Genomic DNA, 25,068 nt, shown 5'->3' with positions numbered 1-25,068 from the left:
TAGCATGGCGAGTGCAGCGGTGCACTGATACGGCATCCATGACAGCATTCAGGACAAAAAAAGTGAAAAAAAAACCCATGTCGTCCTTTTGACTGGCGATTTTAGCCATTGTCAACCTAATTCTTGTTACGACCTTCCATCCATGTCGACTCAATGCATAGCGACCTTGGGTTGGTCAACCCATACCTGTGTCCATGTGCTTTTAATTGCTTACTGTATCTAAATAAATGATAAAAGTTATTTTGTAATACTCACCTATTTTACTTCTAATTCCTTATATTTCACCGTGTGAATAATATTGTTGCTTATTGCCATCATTTGAAAGGTTTTTTTTTTAATTGCAAAGTATTTTTCAGTATCGAACCATTAAAAAAAAAAAAAAGAAGAAAACTGAATACTTTTATTTGTTAAATATTGACTTCAATGCTTTTGAAGTTTCATTTTATTTGAAGTACATTGTGAATAGATTAGAAAACATTGTGGTTACATTGAAATCCATTCTTTGATGGCTGTCTATGGGGTGGGGATGTTTTAATATGTTTGCTTAATAAGCACATGGCTAGCATTATTAGTGGGTCCAAATAATTGTCCTATTTTAGGCTGAAATCACTAACTTAAGGCCATCCTATACCTTCCTGCTGTTTCCCTGACCGGCAGCTATCAATGGTTAGCGATCCATTGGGGAAATTTCTAAGGTAAAAAATCTCTGATCTGCTGATCCTGACTGATTCTTATTCAGAGTCAGGGAATCAAGATTTTTAAACTTTTTTAACATTCCTGACTTTTTGTTCAGGCATCAGGGTACTGGAAATTATGTCAATGCATCAATGTATGAGGGGGCCCTTATTCTATGTGTTGCTTTAAAGTTGTTGTTTTTTTTTGCTTCTTGGGCAAAGATATAAGGTGATTTTGACCTAAAATACACACACAGAGAACGTGTAAAATGTTATGTTTGTATGGTAAATATTTACATTAGTTCTACTGCCTGAATGCATACCTCCCAACATCCAAAGCGTCTCATTTGGGACCCCATAACCCGGAAAAGTTGCACACTCCTGAAAATGGGGCATGGCTTTGTGGCATGATTTGCCCATTAGTCACACACCCACCCACCCACCCCCACCCTCCCCCACCCTCCCCCACTGTAGAACACTGCTACCCTGTGGATGGACAGTGGGATAGTCCCTAAACTGTTGCTAACATCAGGATAGTTGGGAGGTATGCTGTGTGTAAATAGACTGTAAATTTGTTATTTTAATATTTTTTGTCTCAGGACTTTTCCAATCAGAGGTTTTCAGATTTATGATGGGCCAGTTCGTCTTACAAAAAGCACTTTTAAAAACTTTGTGCCAACACCTGATCGGTTCACAAGTGCCATTGGCTTTCTAATGAAAAACCCCTGGCAACTTACCCCAAGGAATAGTGTTTCATTTCTTAAATTTGGAGCTAATGTAAGTATTGACATTTTTTATATTTTGTTTTTTATGCTTTTTGTTCTTCAATTGTCATCAGTATGTGCAAATGTTTAAAATATTTGTGCAGATAGCTGGTTAATGACACAACCTACTGTAAATTACTGAAAAGATTTTTTTCTTTTTAATTAAATTTTCCCCTATTATCCTCCCTTCCATGAAAAAAGCCATGTGACTGATTTCTTATAGCTTTTATGTATGTTGGGAGTAAAATGTCACTCCCATGTGTCTGTCTCAGCTGATATCCCCATATGATCTGATATTCACTGCTGTGTGTATGAAAGGTTAGTCTAGTTCACACACATCACTGCATGAGCTTTCTATGCAGCCCGACCATTGAATGATTTGGAGTGCACATGCAAAACTAAGGCACTCTCAGAGGCCTTAGCTTTGCCTGTACCCTGTACGGAAATAGGGCGGGCAGCTGACATCCGGTGATGTCCACTGCGCCCCCCCCCACTGCCTCATTTCCATGGGAACACCCAGCTAGTTCATGGGAACACCCATTTGCACTGGTGGGTGCGAATGGGACTGCAAACTTGCAGTTTGCCATTCCCATTCGCACGCGGTGTCGGCACATGAGCATATGAAAATATGAAATATTTAAAGATTATTTTGAAATTTATATAAAAGCACTATCCCACAAATGTTACAGCCTTGAGGGTGCCTCCACTACTCTAGACCATTATTTACTTAAACACATTCACAAACCACATAGTTTCCCAATTTCTGCTTGTCTTGTGTGCTTAAATGTATCTTATTGCTTTGTGGCAGAGGTTATGTGGTAACATTCTGCAATTTATATCCATAGAAGAAATACTTAGCAAACTGTATGTCCTGGTGACTTCTCACCTCAGAGAAGTCACACTCTATGCTCTTTGAGCTGCCCGAGCCCTTCATTTGTACACACTGAAATATATGCATGATATTTTTAATTCTGTCATTATCGTGCATATAGTCTGCCTGTATCACTCAGAGCCAGATGTATCAAGCTTCAAACAGTGATCAAGTGGAGAGTGATAAACAACCAGCCAATCGGCTCCTACCTGTTTTTTAAACCCAGCCTGTAACATGACAGGAAGGAGCTGATTGGCTGGCTGCTTATCACTCTCCACTTTATCACTTTTTGAAGCTTGATACATCTGGCCCATAGTGTGTATGGGGATTTGCTAGTAGTGATGTGACTGACCTGACATCCCAATACCAGTGTCACCCATTATCCTATTACTAATTGGTGATTGGTCTCTCGATGCGATTCTTCCAGCAATATGCAGGTTTTTATCCATTATATACATATTTGAAGCAAGATTTCAAAGAGTCTTTCATTTTTGCAGAAGAAGGTAAAGCAAATGCAAAAAAAAAAAAAAAATACAAAAACAACTAACTTGTGCTTATGACCTGTATCTCAGTAAGCCTGGGATAAAAACAGGTAAATATACTATTTTTATTTAGATTTTTTTTCTTCTTTTTTTCACAAACTTGTTCACATCTGCAGCAGCTGCACAGGTTACAGAGGCCTTTCTGCATCTTGTCATAGTAATCAGTAAGGAGATACACGTGTAAAATGTGGTATCGATTTTCATGCTTTTTGCATAGCTATGAATGCACTATTGTTTGTTGATTGCATCTATGCGCATTCTGAGAAAACAGAAAGCTATAAAACAAATCTGCTTCATAAACTTGTCTCCAATCTTCATACTTCTCATCATTAACTCCTTGACCGTTAAATGTATCCAAAATGCAGTGGTCTTCATTTAGCAAAACAGACTTTATCAGCATGAAAAGAGCTTTTGGTTTTAAGTTTAGTAATTCTTTCCATAAGTTAAAACATTGAATCTGCAAATGTTTGAAACCTAGAGGGGATTAGCCATATACTCGCTGAAGTTAATGTCTGCTAGAGGAAGCCATGGTAGATTTAATGAGTACTTCGCACAGTTATAGATGTGTAAGATTTTGTATATTCAGCTTAAAAATATACAGTATATTATACTATTTTGTAGTGAATGTTTAAGACCTTTGTTTAGCTGTGAATACTACTGTAACTGGCAATTCAGTAACACTCTTGGATGCATTTGAGATCATTTGCTTTGCAAAAACAATATTTTAACGTTTTTTTTTTTGGGGGGGGGGGGGGGGGAATTGCATACAACCATTTAAGCCATTTAAGTTCACCAAAGCATGGGTAGTGAAGTAATTTTCGACATTTTTCACAGGATAAAATGCTGTTTTTCCACAGTTAATAAATTACTAATAAGCTGCCATGCCATTTCTGAAGCACGTGTTTGCCACTTGGCTGGTTTGAGGTGGCAGAACATTCTTCCACCCCCACCCCCCTAAACAAAATAAAGACTTGTGCATTATTATTTATTTATTTATTAATGTATTTATTATTATTATTATTTATTTTTATGTACAAAAAAATTACATTTTACAATCACTATTCACTATTGTTTGCCTACTGGAATGAGTGAGTTAGGAGTCTCTTTTTTTGTACTGCTTCAGATTTCAAAATTGTTTTGGCCCAACCATTCCTGTATTCAGTAGGAAAAAGTCTTTAACGTGAAATCCCCAAACTAACTTGTTCCAAGTGAGATGTCAAACCGCCTTCAAATGCTAAAATTACTTTCCTATAAAGTTATAAACTTTGCTTAACACTCATGTAAATATTTTTAAAAGCTTTATAAATTCGATGAGGCAGATTCAATTAGCCAACAGTCCCATACCATACCGTGAAACACCATGTTAATGTTTAGTGCATATTCCAGGACATTTTTACCCTCAAAAAATTGATACAGCTTGTACAAATCATATAAAAAATCTAAAGTTGCAGGTATTGCATTAATTGTACTATGGCCCTCATTCTGGTTCATTCGCAAAGGCGAATTCCTTCTCAAATCGACCAAACCATGTGCACTACAGGTGGGGCAGATGTAACGTGTGCAGAGAGAATTAGATTTAAGTGGGGTTTTACTTCAAAGTGAGATCTATATTGCAGTGTAAAAATAAGGCAGTCAGTATTTTTCCTGCACAAAAATAAAATAATTCACGAAATCTAAATCTCTGCACATGTTAAATTTGCCCTCCCCCTGCAGTTCACATGGTTTTGTCCATTTGAGAAAGAATTAGCCTTTGCGAGTGAACCAGAATAAGGGCTTGTGTGTGTGTGTGTCTGTGCGCACACTATGAAAAGTGAAAAATAAGAGAGTAGAAATCTCCCTTTACACCCAAGAGGTGTCAAATAAGACAGCAACTAGGAAAGTTAGTGGCTGTTAAATTGGTCACAGGGGTGATTTTTAGGTTTTTATAATAATGAGTGAAAAATGATAACCAGTATTCAGCAAAATATATTGTTTACAGTATTTGGGGTTACATTTTAAATACTAAGTAAGCAGGGCCGGACTGAGACCAGAAATCGGCCCTGGCATTTTGAGCACACAGGCCCACCTGCAGTAGGTGGGACCGTTGCGTGGCGAAGCCGCTCAGCGAAATGGGCATGGTCTCGTGGAAAGGAGGCGTGGCATCAGAAAACGGAGTCATTACACATTATGGAACACACCGTCATGCACATTACAGAATATGACACAATCTGGACCCCACAGGCTGCTCCCCTGTATAATAACAGGAAACCACATGCTGCACCCCTGCACAATAACAGAACACCACAGGCTGCTCCCCCTGCACAATAACTGGACTCCAAAGCCTGCTCCCCATGCACAGTAACTACACCACAGGCTGCTCCGCCTGCACAATAACTGGACACCAAAGCCTGCTTCCCCTGCACAAAAACAGGACTGAGAAATCAGGACACCACAGGCTTCTCTCAGAGAAGTTCTCTGGGAGAAGCCTGTGGTGTCCTGACTCCTCAGCCCTGTTTTCCCCCTGTACAGATGAGGCTGTGAGATGGAGCGGAGCCTAATGAATGATATTAAAGCAGTGGGGATGAAAATAGAAGTAGCTAGTTAACATTAAATCTTACCCTTGCCGCTGCTTGCACTGTCGTGCTGGTGCTCCCGCTCTCAAACCTCCTGTGCTACAGTCGGCAGCTAGTAGTGCCCCAAAGAGAGAGACCCGCGGTGGCTGGAATTTTTATATTCATATAGGGGTATTTTCAGCATTTATTTATTAAGAGTTGTGTTATAAAATCCATGCTTCTGATCCCAATATTTTGCCCAAAATTTTAAAGAGCAATGCTTTTACTATTAAGGTGCAACTAATAAATGCATTTCAGTTTATATTATAAATATTGTGCAGAAGTACAAATGGAAGCACTGAGTTTGAGCCCTACACATTGTATATCTACCCCCAGGGTGGATGTGCAAACTAAGGTCATGATTGCTCCCATTGAAACACGTGGGAAATTTATCTCTAATTGCATAGCGAACAATTACTAATTGAATTGGCTTTTATGTATGTAATGAATGATATGGAAAATCCCTCATTTTGACAACCTATGTTTTGAAGTTCTTATAGGGGTGATTTGTAAGGGAGTTTTATGTAGATGACAATCCAAGTGAAGAAAAACCTACAAGTTTAAGACATTAGGGTGGAATTCAATTAATGCTGTATGGATTCAATCAGCCAAACCCACACAACTGGTTGTAGGATCTTGCTCAAAGATTCATTACTTCATTACTGCACTTTTAAACGAATAGGGGAGCAAATCAGATGGGTGAAGGGTGCTAGTAAGTTAGCTGTTGCCGGTGTTGGAGCAATAGTAACTCTCCCCCTCTGCCGACAGATGAAATCCCCCATATATCTGTGACCACCTGCCTTTTTCATAGTGATCTTTTAGCTTTCATATTTGAATGTGTTTCCAGTAAACTGTTCCTAACTTCTCTGTTCATTGTGTTAAAAAAAAACACACACATATAAACATGCCTGCCTCTCTGTATTGCTAAAAGTAGCAGAAATGTAACATTAGTGTGCTGTGCTGGCTTCCTACCAAATGTTCTTGTACTGTATTGTGGGGGAGGAGTAGGCTGTACAGATGAAGCTAGAGGCTCTTTTACACAAATGGAACACTCCCCATATAGAAAATGGCCCTTTTTAAAGAAAAAACGGGTCTCTTGATTATTGTGTTGCTTCCTTTGTGTATTTAAGTATCCATCTGGGCAAGCTTTCACATATTAAATACTACGGGGCTTGATAACATATGTCTTCACTTAAAATGAAAACCATGTTAATGTTAGAACTAATGTTTTTGTTTTCAGTAATGTGTAAGTTATATGGGTTAAAAAAATAAATCAAGACAGTTTTAAATATCACTTTCAATTGCTTCCCTCCCTCCCCTCCCATTCCTTTGTATTATGATTTTTTTTTGTCTATTATTATTATTACAATATGTAACTTGTGTGTTTTTTTTTTTTTTTTACACACACAGGTATCGTTGAGGGCTTTCTTTGGTCAACCTGGACCATGGTTTGAATCCGGTGATTTGGATGGAGATAAAAATAGTATTTTCCATGATGTAGATGGATCTGTAACAAATTATAATAATACCTATGTGGCGCGGATGGACAATTATTTGATTAGACACCCCTCGTGTGTCAATGTTACAGAGTGGAATGGAGTCATATGTAGTGGAACATATGCACAGGTCAGAACCGTATTGGTTTTCTAATTTATTGTTTAGCAACGTCGGCGGAGATGTTTCAAGCTTAGAGAAGTTTATTAAAAGCTGTTCTTCAGTTTTTACCTATCATTTTATGCAGTGTATGATAAATGCTATGCTCGACCTTGTCATTTGTCTGCATTTTGCTTGTGTTGACATTTTGTCAATGTCGACCTTGTGCATTATGACCTTTTTGCTCATGTCGTAAACTGTGTGTGGGCTACACACTCGTATGGACCAATTATCTTGAACCGATTTTGTGATTCCAGATTTAATTTTAGGTGTGGTTTTGTTTATTTTTTGTTAATCTTCTGATTTAAACACATTTCTTCTCCCCCAAGGTCTACATTCAAGCACGAAATCCACAGAATCTCACCATGACTATGGCAAGAGATGAATACCCTTTAAAACCCATGTCTCTTCGGGGAATCAATCAGAAAGCACCTTACCAGCAATATCAGCCGGTGGTGATGTTGCAGAAAGGATACACCATACACTGGAATGCACAGTCCCCACAAACCATTCACCTTTATCTTATTAACTTTGACAAGTAAGCCATCTTTTATGTAGAATCAACTCTGTGATCTACTGTACCTCTATCATCTGCATATCTAATAAAATTTATGCAGTGTGAAGGCCTTGTTTCTAAAACTTTTTTTTTTCTTCAAATCTACAGCTGTGTGCTCCTATACCTTTCATTTTTGTGCCACAATGCATGATTACTGTACTGTACAATTTTAAACACAATTTTGGTATTTTAATTTCTCAATTTTGCATATATGCTTATTTCATGAATAGGCTGGGGTGGGGGGCTATCAAATTAGCCGGTGTATCCTTGAAAGCAGTGCTGCAGCAGTCAAAAAACATACAGGTTTTACTGAACCTGTGTGTATTTCGGAAGAATTTTTATTTTTATCATTCGATCTAATTGAATGGCCTGATTTTTAAATAAAACATTTACAGTACACTCCTGATGCTTTATCAGGGGTAATTGGATACCCCTCATAGTGTACTATGTTTTAAGGAATATTCTTTTTGAAGCAGTTGAGTTCGTATACATTTTCGGATAAAGCATAAAGATAGCACGTCTTATACCAGACCGTTTTTTTTTTTGTGTTTTGATCCGGGATTGTGTATATTTTCTACTACTTTTTTTTCCTCCATTTATTTTTTCTACTTTTGCCTGCATTTTTTTTCTCCTCAATTTTTATTAGTATACCAGGTGCTTAGGGTTTGTGTTTTGTTACAGGTAATTAGAAAAGGTGTAAGTGGTATTATCTGCAGAACGCTACTGCATTTAAATAATGAATGTGTTTTAAAGAAAATGTCATTTTTTATTGTTGAAGATTTTTTTGACTCCTATAGAAATGTTTGCATGGAATGAAAAAAAAAAATTTGGTCTGTACAGATTTGTCTTCTCCCAGCATTGTTGTGATGGCTATTCCTGGGTCCATGCTTAGCTGCAACATTAAGCCCTGCTAGGCTGCATACAAACACAGCTGAGAAAGTCACCAGTTACCTTCACATTGTGACAAGGCTGGATAAAAACAAATCTGTAATTGACATTTGGGGTCTATTGAACTTGTATATGAGCATAGCATTGTATTTAGTTTATACAGTGATTTGTCACATTTACTGTACTTCCATTTCCTGATGTTTTAAAGCTGTGCATTTGTCTTTATCGCAGAGATGATTGGATCAGAGTTGGTCTTTGTTACCCACCGGACACTAGCTTTCAAGTGATGTCACAGATTGTTAAAAGCTTAACAATTCCTGTGGAAGAATATCAGCCGGTGTCCTCTATAGAGGAACTGCAAAAGAAGAGATCAGAGAGGAAGTTTTTCTTTGATAATGACACAGGGTAATAATCATATCTCATATGCATTCCTAACAGGATACAATTTGTCAACACCCATCCAATTCATGACGAAGTTAAACAGTTCCAGGAAAATCTTTTACTTTTTAAAGGCTTGCAGTGATTTTCTGTAACAGCTATTGATAGTTTGAAAACCACCTTTAAAAAGTGATCAGATGTGCTGTGGTGTCCCGGGGTGTCTTGAAGCACTTCAAGGATACCTTTTAAGTTGGCTGTCCAGGATCAATTCACATTATGTATGGTCCATGTAATAGGCAAAACCAGTGCTGCTGGCTACTGGTCATATATATGTGGACAAACTGAAGCGAATCTGATCAATCACCGCATAACATAACCTATATTTATCAATAAAAATTAGGTTTAGGGGTGCTGAGAAAAAAATTGTTGTACTGTAGGGCGTCATGATTTAAATAAAATGGGGAACCACTTTTTTATAAGTCCATGAAAAAAAGTTGTATAAATATTGTGCCCTTCCCCTATTCCCTATATGGAATAACCGGGGACCTATAAATGGGACCACCTTGCCAACAGCACTATAATCAACCTGCCATTCTTTCCAGGCACTGGAATTTACCTTTATCAGGGCTTTGCGCTTTACAAAAGTCATGGGGGGGGGGGGGGGGGGGAATAGTAACTGCTAAACCAGGTGGATCCCACACATCTGATATGACTTTGGGGTGTTCTTAGAGGGGAGATTAAAAAAAAAACAACTTTTCAAATGAAAATTATATAGAAGATAATGCTGGATTCTTACTTTGCATCACATGACCTACATTTGTTAAAGACTTTATGAACTGTAGGTAAGCTAAAGTCTACAAGCTTCAACCCAAGTTCTCCTGTAGGTGGCCAAAGAATATTCTACCAATGCAATAATAGGGCACAGGTCTTTGAGCAAAAAGACATAGTAAATCAAAGGGGAAGAGACAAATACATATATCATAGCGTGCCGGGTCTAGGCCCACCCCCACACCAGTACTTCCATAATGAGCAATCTCAAATACAAACTTAAGGTACTAATGCTGAATAATGTCAAGGGAGACCGGAGGATCTTGCTAAATGTCATGTTTAATTTGGACCTCCTACAATAAGTGATATTGGTTGAGTACATTGATTAATAAAACATTCCAGTGGAATTTAAATGTTGCATTTTGTTTATATATCATGATACAGTATAAATTGTCTTGCTTTCATAACTATTTACTCTTTATGTGAGATACAGGTTAGTCATTCTTATCCTTCAGGCCTACTAGTAAAGTGACGTTCTACGGACATTTGTAACATAAGAATTTTGTTACTTTCTATGTCTATATTTGTATTGATGATAAAATCAGACCACTATAGAAAGTTTGATATTGTATTTATAATTCTAGTTCTTCTACTTATACACTTTAGATTACTCTTTCTCTACCTCCAAGCAAAAGACAACCGTGACAGTCACAGCTATTGCTCTTCTCAGGGATGCGAAAGAGTGATGATCAATGCTACATTACGCTCCAAAGCAACAAGCAACTGTATGGCCAAGGCATACCCCAAATACACCAAAGCACCAGCCGCAACAAAACCAATGCCAATTAAATCTACGGCCACATGCACCACATGTGGAGCATCCCAGGTACTGATAATGTTGGCTTTTTTTATTATTTATTTATATAACCCTTTGAGTACCAATAACTCTGTGAGAGATGCACAAAATATCCGCTATAAATGCCTGTGTCACTCACTTATATACTTCTACTTATATCACTTATACTTGTTATATCAAGTCAACTAAAAAATGTTGTGTAAAAAAAGATTTCCTATATAAAGTAAACATTACAGGTCATTATGATGAATACAAATGTTTGCTTGCCAATTTTCGCACCTATTTTGACAAAATCCTTTGGTACTCAAAGGGTTAACCATTAATTTGCTTATATTATTGGAAGGCATAATAACAAAATAGAGGTTATCTGCAATTCTAGCATCTTCCAACAGGATGTCATTGGTTGCTGTGATATAGCAGCATAGACACCACTAACCATGTTTCGCAAACAGAGGTTCTCAGCAAAACTTGAGCAATGACATATCCTAACATTTATTAAAACCTGCTGCTCTAACCTTTGGCTTTTATAAGTTTGACCTTCCAGATGTTTTCTTAGAAATGGATGTCTTGTAAAGACTGAATGGAAAATTGTACATTTGCACGGTAAAAGGGGGGAAAAAAAAGAAAAAGTTCACAGATGTCAATTTCTACTCAGAATTTTTCGGAAGAGATCTTCTTAGTTTATATGTATAATTGTATAATAGAAAAATAATCGCACACTGCTGTTACTAAAAATCGCCAGGAATTGCAAGCGAATTCAGATTTTGTCTAAACACTCTCTATTAAGTTTGCAAATAACAGCGTTAAATCGAAAATGTGATGTGCGATTTTTTTTTTTTTGCGATCTAAGAAAATTGCACCCTATTACATTTTGCCCTGGATGATTTACGGTCTATTCTATACCTCTGTCTCAGATATCCTGTTTGGCACCTCCTGTCTGCATGCAACTGGCCTTAAGCTTACCTGCCGCTTGTACTGTGCACATACTTTGTTAAGATGGTGGTGCTTCTTTTTCTTGCAACTTTAAGTGTCCGATCATCAGTGAGCATATTCATGCTTGGCTTGCTGGCCGCATAGGTAATTAAAAAGCTCCCTGTTTTTAGAATTCTCTATGATTTATTCATAATGCTTTCCAAAATACACAAATACAGTATGTTCCAGCTTTGTTTTTAAGAGGTATGTGTAGGGAAGGTATTGGCCTGCCACCTTGCAATAGAAAGAAAAATACCCAATAAAGTTTTACTTTTTATAAATGTTGCTCTGAAGAGAGAGGTTAATATTACACAATTCATTTACCATTTTAGCTTCATTAAATTAAACACTTGAAAGTTTATTTTTGCCAATTTCACAAGCTGTATTGCTCTGTAGATAAGCAAAATATGTATTGCATTTGGGATATAGTTTGTGTGTGTGTGTGTGTGTGTGTGTGTATTTAGCATTTTAATTGTATTGTTTTTGTTTATTAGGTGGTGTATACCAGTGATCCTCATAATATCTACCTCCATGTGGAAATTCAGTCGCTTAGCAAAGAAGAAATCAAACAAAGGGCTGTAGAATCTTTTATTTCAGTAAGTAAAAACTTATCTCCTAATAGAACCACTTTCATAAGTTGTTTATTGTTTGAAAATATTTGTTTGAAAGATAAATAAAATTATAACTAATGGTCAAAGGGGTCGTTGACAGTCAAGAGGTTGACATCGAAATGGTCCACATGAGATTGATGGGGGGGGGGGGTTTCGGTCAAAATTAATTTTTCATGGTTTTCATGGTATCTATGTTGACATAGGTTGGCAATTGGCATGGACACCGTGTAAGTCCCCTCACATGGCTTGCTGTGTTCAGTACACTATTATAGTCTAAGTTTATGCCCACGCAGATGGTAAAGTTTTTGAAGAAGTCTTTTTTTTTTTTTTTTAAACCCATGTTGACATTTTTATGTCGACCAATAGTTGTTGATATTTATATTGTCTACCTAAAAACTGTACATATAATGCCTGGATACTGCCCTGGGAGCCAGTCTACTGAATTATAATGCTCCTATGGAGTGCATCACAATGTGACACACTAATACCTCTTTCACACTTGCAAAAATATCCCGGGTTTTTGCTCATCAGCCTGGGATTTAGATCAGTGTGAAAGGGTCTTTAAAGAATATACTGGGATGAAAATCCCGGGATTTCTACCCAGGTCCTGACCTGGGGAGATTCCGGAATCGACCCGGGATGCGGTCAGCGTAAATGGTCCCGTACACAGGACTTTAAAAAAGCTGTTGATTTGGAGCTTTCTTGGGCTCACAAATGCTGATGTCATCTTTCAGAGCCCTGGAGTCCATTTCTAATGACCTGCATATGCATTTGCAGGGATTTCCCGGGATCAGTGTGAATGGGGCTGTCCCGGGTCGATCCCAGGTCTGAGTGTAGTGTGAAAGGGTAGAGTCCTGGGAACACATTCCCGGGTATGACCTGGCTCTGCGAGTGTGAAAGGGGTTTTAGCAGCCCACAGCTGTATGTTATATGGAGTGGAAAAAAACATAACATACGGTATGGCTGTCCAAAAAACCTTTACAAAACTACAGATATAAATGAATGTAACAGGAGTTTTCTATGATCTTCCAATACTAACACTAATAAAGTTACAAAAACACCTTACTGCTCACAAGGAGTAGCATACAGCCCTACCATCCATTGTTCTGATTTCTGCGGAATTCCCATAATCAAAGATTGCTTGGCCAAAGACATTTTAGGCAACCACTGCAGATAGGTCTTTGAATTATTTACTTAAGAATACATTTCTATTTTTTTCCCCCAAACTGTGATCTGCCAGAGTTTTTGACAGTTGCACAGTGACAAAAACTGGCCTTCTGTAATAAATCCTATAAGCAGCAGACAGGGAATTGTTTCCAATTGTTTTAAAAAAGAAAACTGAGCGTTAGTTGTTATACCCACAAGGATTTACACCAGCTGAAAGTGATCTTTCAAAGCAATGAATACAACACAAAATCTGCTCTTTTATAAAGGGCATAGCATACATCAGTGTTTCTGTAATCTGATATTCCAGATTAATTACTGACACATGTTGTATTAATTATTTAGTTTGTGATTCTACAAGGAAACATACACTGTCGACTGCCCCTGAGGACTACATTTGAGAAACACTGGCATAGATTTTATGATCAGCTGTTATAATAATATATTATAGTTTTCTACTGCTGTCTACAATCTACTATATCATTTACAGATGATCAATGACTGCTGAAAAACGGCTAGTCACATCTTGTAACAAGTGCTGGTCTAATTAAGTTCTTACCGAGTATATACACATGGGAAAAGAAAAACAATTGCTTCATCCTCCATGCCGGCAAGCTTTTTAGATATGTTATAAGTAGACATAGAGACAACATTTTAATGTATTTTGTACACTCGGGGGGATATTCTATTAGTTTAAGTTTTTCATGATTTTTTTTTTTCACCTGTTTTTTTTTTTTGTAGGTGGTTTGATGCACTAAGTACTGAACATGTAGCTATATAAATTTATCTTATATTGTAATTATGCCAGGGGTCCTCCCAGGTCTACCAACAATTCATGTTTTCCAGGCCACATGTGGCTCTAGATTGTGTCCGCTAGGAATGAATGCAGCATAATGCGGCTTAAGGCCCATACACACTTGCAGACTTTGAGCTGAAAATCGCTCAAAACAGCTGTTTTCAGCTCAAAGTCTGCAAGTGTGTATGGTGCGCGCTCCCGCATCATCGCTAGCAAAGAGGGCTGTCTGCTGGTTTTACTAGCATGTCTGGCGATGATGGCTCATATTTGAGCCATCATCGCCAGGTGTGTATGGCAGCCGGGCTGAAAGATCAGAAACTTTCAGCCCAGCTGACCGCCCCCATTTCCCCCCCCCCGTCGCCCCCACCGGTGCATATACTCACCCCGCTGCCACTCATCTGCTCTGCTGCGTCTCCCCGCCCAGGCCACACAGCCCGGCGGAGCGCCCGCCCCCAACAGAATGCCCCTCCCCTGGCTGCCTGCTCTGCTCCATAGTGTGGAGCATATAAAACTCCACTGGGCACCAATATATATATATATTGTAATATATTTAAGCCAGTACATATATTCATTGCTGGCACAGACCAGCAATGTATATATTATTGGCACCACTGCCCACCAATGTTTATATTATTTTATGCCCACTGCCACCAATGCAGTGAAATATATATATATATATATATATATATATATATATATATATGGAAAGAAAATACCCAGCGCAAAAAAGTCCACAGTCTCGTTATAGGGTAGGTCCAATGTCCCATATAATGTGTGCAGCTTCACTAGCAGGATCCAACCACGAATCCAAACAGGGGTATGCTTGCAAAGAAGAGAAAAAATGAAGCGCACAAATCAGCAATAAATTTATAAATATTTACTTCTGTATATGCTGACATACATTGGGTTAAAATCTGAAAGCTTGCCGTATAAGCAGGGCCAAACAGCCGGACCAGGCGCCGATGTAACAGCCGCAGGCAGTGATCAATTGCAGGCGGAGCGCATCAAAGTCAGGCAGTCAGCTGGGAGCCTTCAGGATACAACACGGACCAGACCAGGACGTCACCACGTCGGGAACAGGTAACCACGCCCAACGCGTTTCGTCACAGCTACGGACTTTGACGACCCCCTGACGAAGTCCGTAGCTGTGACGAAACGCGTTGGGCGTGGTTACCTGTTCCCGACGTGGTGACGTCCTGGTCTGGTCCGTGTTGTATCCTGAAGGCTCCCAGCTGACTGCCTGACTTTGATGCGCTCCGCCTGCAATTGATCACTGCCTGCGGCTGTTACATCGGCGCCTGGTCCGGCTGTTTGGCCCTGCTTATACGGCAAGCTTTCAGATTTTAACCCAATGTATGTCAGCATATACAGAAGTAAATATTTATAAATTTATTGCTGATTTGTGCGCTTCATTTTTTCTCTTCTTTGCATATATATATATATATATATATATACATACACTTCCCAAATGTGGTTCAGCGCCCTTTACTCAATTGATAGTCCATACGTCATTTCTCCAAGATAACAATTTATTAAAATCTTCAAAGTTTGATTGACCGTCTGGCCGTACAACAGAATCCCAACGCGTTTCGTCCTAAGACTTCATCAGGGGATTGTATACAGTCCGAATATTAAATTTCTTATTGAAACGACTAGGAGATGCGATGTCGGTGAACAATTATTACACCAAAAAGAATATATGATATGTCTCCTGTCCTTCTCTTGTAAGCCCTATGAGGCTAACCAATTGCACTGGTAGAGATTAGTTTGTTCTGAAAAGAGCTCGGCCTGTTAGTCTCTCTCAGGGACCTCTATCTCTTGCAAGGAAGGATAGTAGAATGCACAGACCAGCAATGTATATATTATTGGCACCACTGCCCACCAATGTTTATATTATTATTATATTTTATGCCCACTGCCACCAATGCAGTGAAATATATATATATATATATATATATATATATATATATATATATATATATATATATATATATATATATATATATATATATATATATATATATATATATATATATATATATATAGCCAAACGAGAGAACCGGCACAGCAGGTCTTCAGTGTAGCCAAAAGAGGGTATGGTGCCCAGGTGCCAGCGATAATGGCTTATTCAGCCCTTTGTAGATAGCAATGCGAAGAAAGGGCACTCAGGGACTTGTTAGCAGTGAAAAGTGGACTGTTTTATTCAGTCAATAGTCGCCTACGTTTCGGGGTCTCCCCCTTCGTCAGGACAAGTTAATGGTGTAACAATAAGTGGTACAGAAACAGTGACATATATAGGCTCAAGTACTTACCCCCTCCTGCAGCTTGCACTCGCGCACGGAGACCGCTGGGCTGACTTCCGGGTCTGATCGCGCTGTGATGACGTCACCGCGTCTCTCAGTGTGTTCCCTCAGGCGCATCAGAGCGGTGCCTGGCCGGCGGTCACGTGGGGCAGGCTGTGAAGGGCCTGTCTTCTATCTGTCGTGCCTTATTGGTTCAGGGAAGGCACCGGAGCAAGCTGCATCGCTAATGCGAGTGGAGTGCCGGATCTTCCATTTCTATATATATATATATATATATATATATATATATATATATATATATATATATATATATATATATATATATATATATATATATATATATATATATATATATATATATATATATATATATATATATTAGACCGTTTGCATTAATATACATTGGTGGCAGTGAGCATGTAAATATAATAAGCAATCAGGGCCAGCCCACTGGAGGGCGGCACTTGGGAGCAGGTCAGTGGCGTGGAGCAAGGTGACTGGCACCCGCACCCCATCCCCCCTAAAGCCAGTTGAGCCACACTGCACCACCGCTGACTTGCTCCAGCGCCCGCACCCCCCCACCCGTGGACCATGCACCATGCCATGCTGCCGGAGTGGTGTGGCTGCACACACATCTCCCCTTCCCCACCCCCGTGGAGCGACTCGCTGGTGGCTGCATCCCCCCCCTGTGTTGCTGCCAGTAATGTAGATATGGAACCAATGGAATTCAAACCCAGCCCATTATGTAAATAGCCTTTTATAATGAAAGATTTTCAGCAAAGTCTTTCACCTCCTGAAAATCTCTTGCTCTTTGGGGAAAATAGCTCAGTGTGTATGCACTACTTTGGCGATAGATAAATCTATCACAGATTTTGGCGAAGTCTTTTGAAATGAAAATCTTCTAGTGTGTAAGGGCCTTTAGTAATGACTACACCTGTGCATAGGCTTGGTGGTCTGGAAAATCGAACTGTTGGTATATCTCAAGGACTGGGTTTGGCCCCTTAGTTATGCTAATATTTTCAAATAATAATCGTTGTATAAATATAGTTGTATTGTAAACCTTATACATTTATGATACTTTTCATTGCCCTTCTGGCACCTACCAGAGCTCTATATAAGAAGTAATATAGCTGAGTATTTAATAATTTCTGCTCTGCTATACAATGCCACATTTTTTATTATTGTGTTAATTGAGGGTTGGGCCACCATAATGTTGCACAATCAGGCCTACAGATTGACCGGCTTGACTAGCAAAGTAGATGGTTTCTAGAAGTCCAGGAAAGCTCTCCCAAAATTTCTGAGTCTTAAATACTGGAAAGGATAGGAAACCATGCACTGAGAAAGGATAGAAAAAAAGATTTGCCCAACGTGATTCACAAAGATGAATTTGAATGAAATACAACTTTTAAATTTACTGTAATATAAATCTGGTTAAACTTTCAATATAAAATAAAGTAAAGTGTGTTAGATAGTTAAGAGATGTGATTGAAAATGACTGCACTATGGGAATATTTATGGATGGCGGGCAGTTGGAATGCCGTTAGTCAGAAGACTGGCAACGGTCTCCCGATTTGGGTAAACTTGACAGGGGCTGGATAAGTATACTTACACTCTCCTCCTACCCCCTAACCCTTAAACCACTGCAACGTAACCGAACTCTCACCCTGTTAGTGCCTAACATGTAGTCCGTTCCCCCCTCCCTGTTTTAGGCCTAACCCTCCCTCCATGCAACCTAACCCCCTCCCCCTAATGTTAAGGGTCCCTGACATGCATACAATGGAATGCTGGTTGTCTGTTTTCAAGTGCATGCCGAACGCACAATGTAAGTCCATTCCGTATTCCTTTTTATCTGATACCTATAGGTGGGATCACTCTTTGTGCATCACATTGGGCAAAACTTCTTTCTATTCTTCTCTGTGTTGGACCATGTTAGTTGTTAGTGGTAGCATTCCCTACCCACATACTGATTGTAGTATCATAATGGACTACTATGGGCTGATTTTCTTTGTCAACTACGTTCATAAACCATTGCGCCACTTGCCCATTTCGCACACAGCGTAGTTCATGTGTTGTGCTATAATTAAAAAAGAAAGGGGCATGACTTTGTAGGACAGAAACAAGACTTCATGGGAGGGGGCATTGCTAAGCATCCTGACATCCATTTCTGTCACTCCGGGATTCTGGGTGATGAGGACTGGGTGATGAGGACTGCCCCAGAGACTGCAGTGCTGGCTTCTACACCGTGACATGAGCCTGATGCTTCTCCTAATGTTACAGCAATGCCCAGGAGCATCACACACTTCCGTTTTGACCCCAATATTCATAAATATATAAATAGTACAAGGATGGGGAATGCATGTTTATCATTTTGAATAAAATAACTTTCAATTTACTTATAAGGAAAATGCTTAAAGAACAACACTGGTTCTGAAAAGTGAAATCTAAAGCAACCAAAGGTAGAATAGAAGCTCCTTGTGCAATTTCACCAAAAGTTGTTTGCAGTACTGAGCATTTATATTATTTACTCATTCTACTTTTTTTTCAAGATTTGCAGAAAATGTTTACTCACTTGGGATCCAGCATGTATTGGGGTTTGGCAGGTCCATTTTATTGGCTTTTACTCATACTCCCTGGCAGTAGTAACACATTGCCTTTCCTAAAAGAAAAACAGTAACCTGGGTTACCAGCAAAGATAGTGTAGCAGACACTTATCCCCCCCCCCTGCCCCCTTCATTAATGCAGCACAGTCTTTATTATTATTTTTTATATATACATTTCCTGAGATCCCACTGACAACATAGACACGTGGTATAATGCTAAACTGATCCTCTACGGAAGGAATAATCTCCAGTGTATAATATATGCAAGCAATCCTAATCTAAATGTAAAATCATGGTGTTTGCAAAAAGTACTGTAACTTTACATTCATTTATAGACTACGGGTGGGGTACACTATTCCCGGCAGGGGAAATAGGGATTGTCGCTATCCCGGCTGCAGATCGACAGTCCGCGGACGTTTATGCGGACATGCCCACTTTTCGGAGATCGGCAGACATGACATTGCTTTCAGCCAAAACGCAAACTGACCTGGCTCATGGCTGTCGGGAGGCATACGCCCCTAAAAATAAGAAATAATGTTAGTCAGAGAAAGAAGCCTTGCAGAATACGTAAAAAAAATTCTTGCAATAGTAGTACAATATTTTACTTTTAAGCAGATTAAAGTCAAATGTTTGCGAACCTGCTGTTTGTTGACTTAAACTTTTTGGCTGTCATTCTGTCTAGCAATTTGTCTATTTTAGGCTCTTCTCCCGGTGAAGAAATTTCAATGCGTTTTTAATGCTGGGTTTTTCTTATCCTTATAGAGAAAGACTAAAATGATCTTCTTATAAGAAATGCCATAGATTCAGGTTGTTAATGAAAATGGCCTGTATGGTTCTGACAAATCCTTGTTACCATTGGCAATCTTTTATACTGCTCTTATGTATTTTCAGGTTAATGGCAAGAAGTATTCATTCCAAGAAGTTGGTTTATTCCTTGTTGTCATTGACTCTTGCACTGGAGCAGTAAAAGAACATGTGTTCTACCCACAAGATGACTTTAAGCGACTGGAAAAGTATTTAGAAAATAAGATTCCGCAAAGGTATTTTTCTTCCCTTTATTTTTTTTTCTTTAAAACTTTTTATTTTTTGTATAGTAAATATTAAAATGATAAAATAGCTTTATGAAAGTAATGTCAAACAATTATAAACTATTCCTCATTAGGAAATATTGCAGAACTTTGTATATAGAACTACATTTTCAATACATAAATGGAGTAGGCATTATAGTTATAGTAAATCATATTAATATGTAGAAAAGTAGCGGATCTGTGACAAATATGAAAAAACGTGGATGTTCATCATAACTAAGATGTTAAGCTGTCTGCAGACTGAGCCTGTCTATTTTAAACTTGCACTTAAACATTACTATGCTTTTATTCTGATCTTTATTGTGAACTTAATTTTTATGAAGCAGAAGTATGATTCAAATATTAACGGATCATCAAGTTTACATATGACATATTTACAAAAAAAACAATACTTATGAATTCTTATGATATACCTTGATCCCACAAAATAAACTTCTAAAAATGTTATTGGGTTAAAGATGTTTTCTTAAAGCAAGCAAGCATGCAGATAGATAGATCTATACTGTGTGGGTGGGTGTTTAGTTTTCTTGTTTGAAAAAAAAAAAAAGTGTGGCCTAACTGAGGGGCAGATTTATTAAGCTTGGTGAAGTGATAATGTGGCTAGTACTTTATAACCGGCCAATCAGCTCCTAACTGTGAAGTTACAGGCTTGGTTTGAAAAATGACAGGTAGGAGCTGATTGGCCGGTGATAAAAACCAGACACTTTATCACTTCACCGAGCTTAATAAATCTACCCGTCAATGAGGTATGCAAATAAGACTTTCATGCAGCAGAGCGATTATGTACGGACCGTGCATACATCTGAGGTGCACTGCACATGTGCCACTTGTGATGGTAGCACTGTAAGGATTTACTTGCAAAGTGATTGACAGGGTGGTTTGGGGGAGCAGATACAAAGCGTAGATGTGGCATAAATGTTTTGGGGTGTGTTTTTTGCCTCTGACCCTACATGCAGCTGCATTGGCTCCTACTTATTATTTGCTGTGGCCATGCTGAGCAACCATAGTGCTACTCAGAACTTTTCTGACCTTGACAATCCTGCTGTTTATGGAAGGAATAGAGCGAGAGGACCCTTGGCGCACTGGGTTGTATTTCACAGTAAAGGCTTATTGCTTAAAAAACATCAATTTAAAACACATGAATAAAAACAGCGTACAAACAAAGTTGAGAAGCAGGATGCTCCCTTACCCAGTGGTGATGATGGAGCCTGGGATGGTATTGCAGAGTGTTCTCAGGACACACACCCTACAAGGCTCCAAAAGTTTCACTGGGTTGGGTTCTTCTGGATGCAATCTAGGCCAAAGCATTTCACCTCTCCAGGACTCTTTTTCAAGGCTGCTGATTGCATGTGAGTTCCTCTTATTTATACTAGAAAAGGGCGGCAAAAGCTGGGGACCTCCCCAGAAACCGGTATTTCCTGTGTGTATAGCAAATGGTTCCCCCAATGTCCATTATTGTAGTCCGGGCGGAAGGCATCGATCTGTCACTTCCAGTATCCGGTAATACAACCCAGTGTGCCAAGGGTCCTCTCGATCTATTCTTTCCATATTCACAAACAGGTGTTGGGAACACCCTGAGAGATCCTGGGTGCGCAGGAGGACATTCAGTTCAACTTCATCACCACAAAAACCTGCAGTTTAGTACGCAGCAGATGGGTCTCACAAATGTTACGGTATAGGGGGTTGACAATGTCTAGGTTGACAGTCACTAGATCGTCCACTAATGGACACCTGAAAAGGGTCGACATGCCATAGGTCGAAACTTACAGGATGTCAAAATGGTAGGCACCCATTTTTCACTTTTTTGTGTCTACGTCGACACCGTATAAGTGTGCGGCGTCCCCTTGCAGGGCTCGCTGTGCTCGTCCTGCTTCGAGCACGGTGCCTCACTGCCCTCTGCACATTACTATAGTCTAACTCTATGCTTATTAAAGTATGAACCAAGTAGGTCTAAACAAAAAAAACCTGAAAAACTCGTGTCCACCAAGTCAATGTTAACCTTAAGCCTGTGTCAACTTGTGGTATGTCGACCATTTTTAGGTGTTGACCCAGGGTGCCCTCTTAAAGCTGCTCATTGGCTTCACAATACAAATCCAAAAATCTGTGGCATTTGCATAATTTTTCCTACATTCTCAGCTGCAACTGTTAGCCTACATCTCGGAATCAGGCCATAGTACATATAAATGTGATAATTACCATATAGAACACCATACATTCTGCTATATAGTAATCATGTTTGATGGTTTTGTTTGACATTCAACATTTTGTTTCTGCTCCTTTCACTTGCTAGATCAATAGTCATCTTAGCGTCACGGGGAAACATTGTGGATTATGGTAACGTTGCACAGCCATTACACACTCTTGGAACAGCCAAACCTGCCTCTCTTAAAAACAAAGGTAAGAACTACTGTAAATCTCCCCTGCAGTCACTAAAAACCTTCCGTGTGTCTGAAGCACCAGTGTGTAGAAACAGGCAGCACACACGAGCCTTATAGCACTAAGCATTTTTTCACCAGCTTTAAGTCTCGTGTCACTTGTTTCTACACAGATATACCCCTATGGAAAGGCATTAAGCACATGGATAAGGATTTTTAAATAAAATGATCAAGTTTTGTAGACTTGTAATATAAGCAGGCTCTATTTTGTCTATATGGTTGCGCAGCGTAGATGAGAGGAGGCCTCCTCTCCTCCTCAGACCTATCATTGGCAGCTATACAGATATACAGCCCTAACCCATTAGACACCGCTAGCATTGCCGGCTGGGTATCCTGTCCGCATATAGCACTGGTGGACCCACCCATTTTTGACACCCACAGCCCATGCACACTTGCTTCCTTAATTTATGGCACCTGTGGACCCACCTTACACACTTGCAGTCTCTCCTTCCCCATCTCCCACTGGAGATACATGAGGTAGACGTGATACTGGAGTTCATGAGGCTGGAGATACCTGTGGTAAATATCAGCCAAGGGCTCACGTAATGCTGGAGAAAGGATGTCCTACAGCATAATTTTATAAATAGGTTGAACTTAATGGACTTGTGTCTTTTTTTTTAACCTCACAAACTGTGTTACTATGAGACTGCGCAAATTCATTTGATATGCAGAATGTTAATGTCTATATGCGACTGATTCTATCCTATCTATATCACGATGGAACTTGGCATAAAAAAAAATCCTGCAGCCTCTACATCTTAGCACTTGCTATACAAATTCAAAGACTCAGTCGCATACAGATATACGCAAAGTCTCGCAGGACCTGGTGCGCTGTGAGCAGGCTGTTTGGCACATGGTAAAACAGAGTCTAGTCCCTGTGATGCAAAATACAGCTGACCTGGTTTTAAGGTGGTTTAATAAAGTATTTTTCTGCATATTTTCTGTTTTTTTTCAGGTAGCATTGCCTTTATAGGATTCAATGGAAAGTTTAAACCATCCTGGTCAAGACTATTCACAAGTCCTGCTGGGCAGGGCTTAGGACTACTGGAGAGATATATCCCTTTACAGCAAGAAGCATACGAATGTCGAAGAACCAACACAAATAAAAGAAAAGACGTGGATCTTTTGAAGAAAGCTTTAAAGACACATTAAATTTAATATATGCCTTAAGGGGCAGGTCAAACAGAAAATGTGAACTAACTTATTTAATTTATGGCAAGTACACTGTTATCCAGCCTAAATCATTTTACTGTATTATTACAGCGGTGGGCCTGAAATCTAAGCCCCAATGCCAATGCACCTTCTAGTTGTATATAATCATTAAGTATTTTTTGACTGGTTTTGTAAAGATAGATTTTGCAGATGTTATGATTTTTTTCATTTGGTGGTTTTGTATGTGGTGTAAACTGTATTTTTATACTTTTATATAACTGATATTTTATGGTTTTTATTTTATGGATTTGACTGGAAGTGTTTCTAAGTGTGTGTTTCTTTGTCCCGTGGGTTACTTGAAAGATATTTTATCATTAAATTCTTTCTACACATTACTTGTTGTGTTACTCACTGAACTTGGGCGGAGCAGCCATTTTGTGGTTTGAATGAACATATATGGTAATTCCACCTTTCTAATGTGCTAGCAACCAGTGCTTGGTGAATATGCCAATCATTTGACAGGCAGAGGGTATGGGATGCTCCCAATGTGCAGGTGGAAGGCCCACTTTAATTAAAGGAGGAGCATTATGCTTGCACTGGTCATGCCACCTGTCTTAGATAAATTGTTGTATGACAAATTGCTACATTTTAAGGTCAGAAGCAGAATATTAAACATTGTTTGACTTCATTATTTATTTGTACTATTCATTTTATGCTGTGCACAAAATGAGCTATATTTTATGGTATATACAAGTACTCAGGGTAATTCATAGGTGCATAAAAATAATAATTTTCTCTTATTTTTTAAATATGTATTTTTGCACCAAGTATTAAAGATATTCATTTTTATTTCACATATCATATCGTTTTTAAATAAACATTTTTGGTTCACTTATCAAATCTGGGGAAACAAAAATCTCAAAAAAATGTTGCTTTAATATTGAGCCCTCATTCAAGTCCTTCTTGTCTGACCCACATTTATGTTATGAAGCTGAATACTGGGGGCTGTCTTTATTATCAGCAGAGGTCAGAACTTACACTGTATGGCTTTATCACATTTGTTTGTATGGTATAAAATATGGTACTCTTTACCTAGTACGGCGCCCGTCGCGGGCATCGCGGGTACATTTATGTGTGGACGCGACCGACGCGATGCCCGCGATTTCCCATTGAAACCAATGTTAAACATGGAAATCGTGTCGGTCGCGTCGCGGCCGGCCATAAATGTACCCGCGATGCCCGCGACGCGATGCTCCCGATTTCCCATAGGAATCAATGTTAAAAGGCGCGATGGACCCGATTTTACTGTTAAATGCCTCAATCCACCCGATTTGGCCATAGGAATCAATGTTAAATGGGCCACAGAGCCCATTAACCCTTAAATGTCCCCCCAAATTTTTAACGCC

The 25,068-nt window shown here is 39.1% G+C and overlaps 1 protein-coding gene across 1 annotated transcript in view; it reads left to right on the top strand.

Moving 5' to 3' along the window:
- Positions 1-24,057, top strand: part of CEMIP2 (cell migration inducing hyaluronidase 2) — a 93,593-nt gene extending 69,536 nt beyond the window's left edge. Inside the window, exons 16-24 of the mRNA XM_083186091.1 lie at positions 1,274-1,451; positions 6,853-7,068; positions 7,425-7,633; positions 8,771-8,944; positions 10,352-10,571; positions 12,008-12,109; positions 19,879-20,027; positions 22,366-22,472; positions 23,466-24,057. Coding sequence (XP_083042217.1) covers positions 1,274-1,451; positions 6,853-7,068; positions 7,425-7,633; positions 8,771-8,944; positions 10,352-10,571; positions 12,008-12,109; positions 19,879-20,027; positions 22,366-22,472; positions 23,466-23,662 — 1,552 coding nt within the window. The 3' untranslated portion in view covers positions 23,663-24,057. The remainder of the gene's footprint in view (positions 1-1,273; positions 1,452-6,852; positions 7,069-7,424; positions 7,634-8,770; positions 8,945-10,351; positions 10,572-12,007; positions 12,110-19,878; positions 20,028-22,365; positions 22,473-23,465) is intronic.
- The last annotated feature ends 1,011 nt before the right edge of the window (positions 24,058-25,068 follow it).

Source organism: Crinia signifera, chromosome 1 (assembly GCF_055691185.1).
Source record: "Crinia signifera chromosome 1, ASM5569118v1, whole genome shotgun sequence".
In the NCBI taxonomy this organism is placed as follows: Eukaryota; Metazoa; Chordata; class Amphibia; order Anura; family Myobatrachidae; genus Crinia; species Crinia signifera.
The sequence above is the reverse complement of the archived record's forward strand: the minus strand, read 5'-3'. Positions and strand labels throughout refer to the sequence as shown.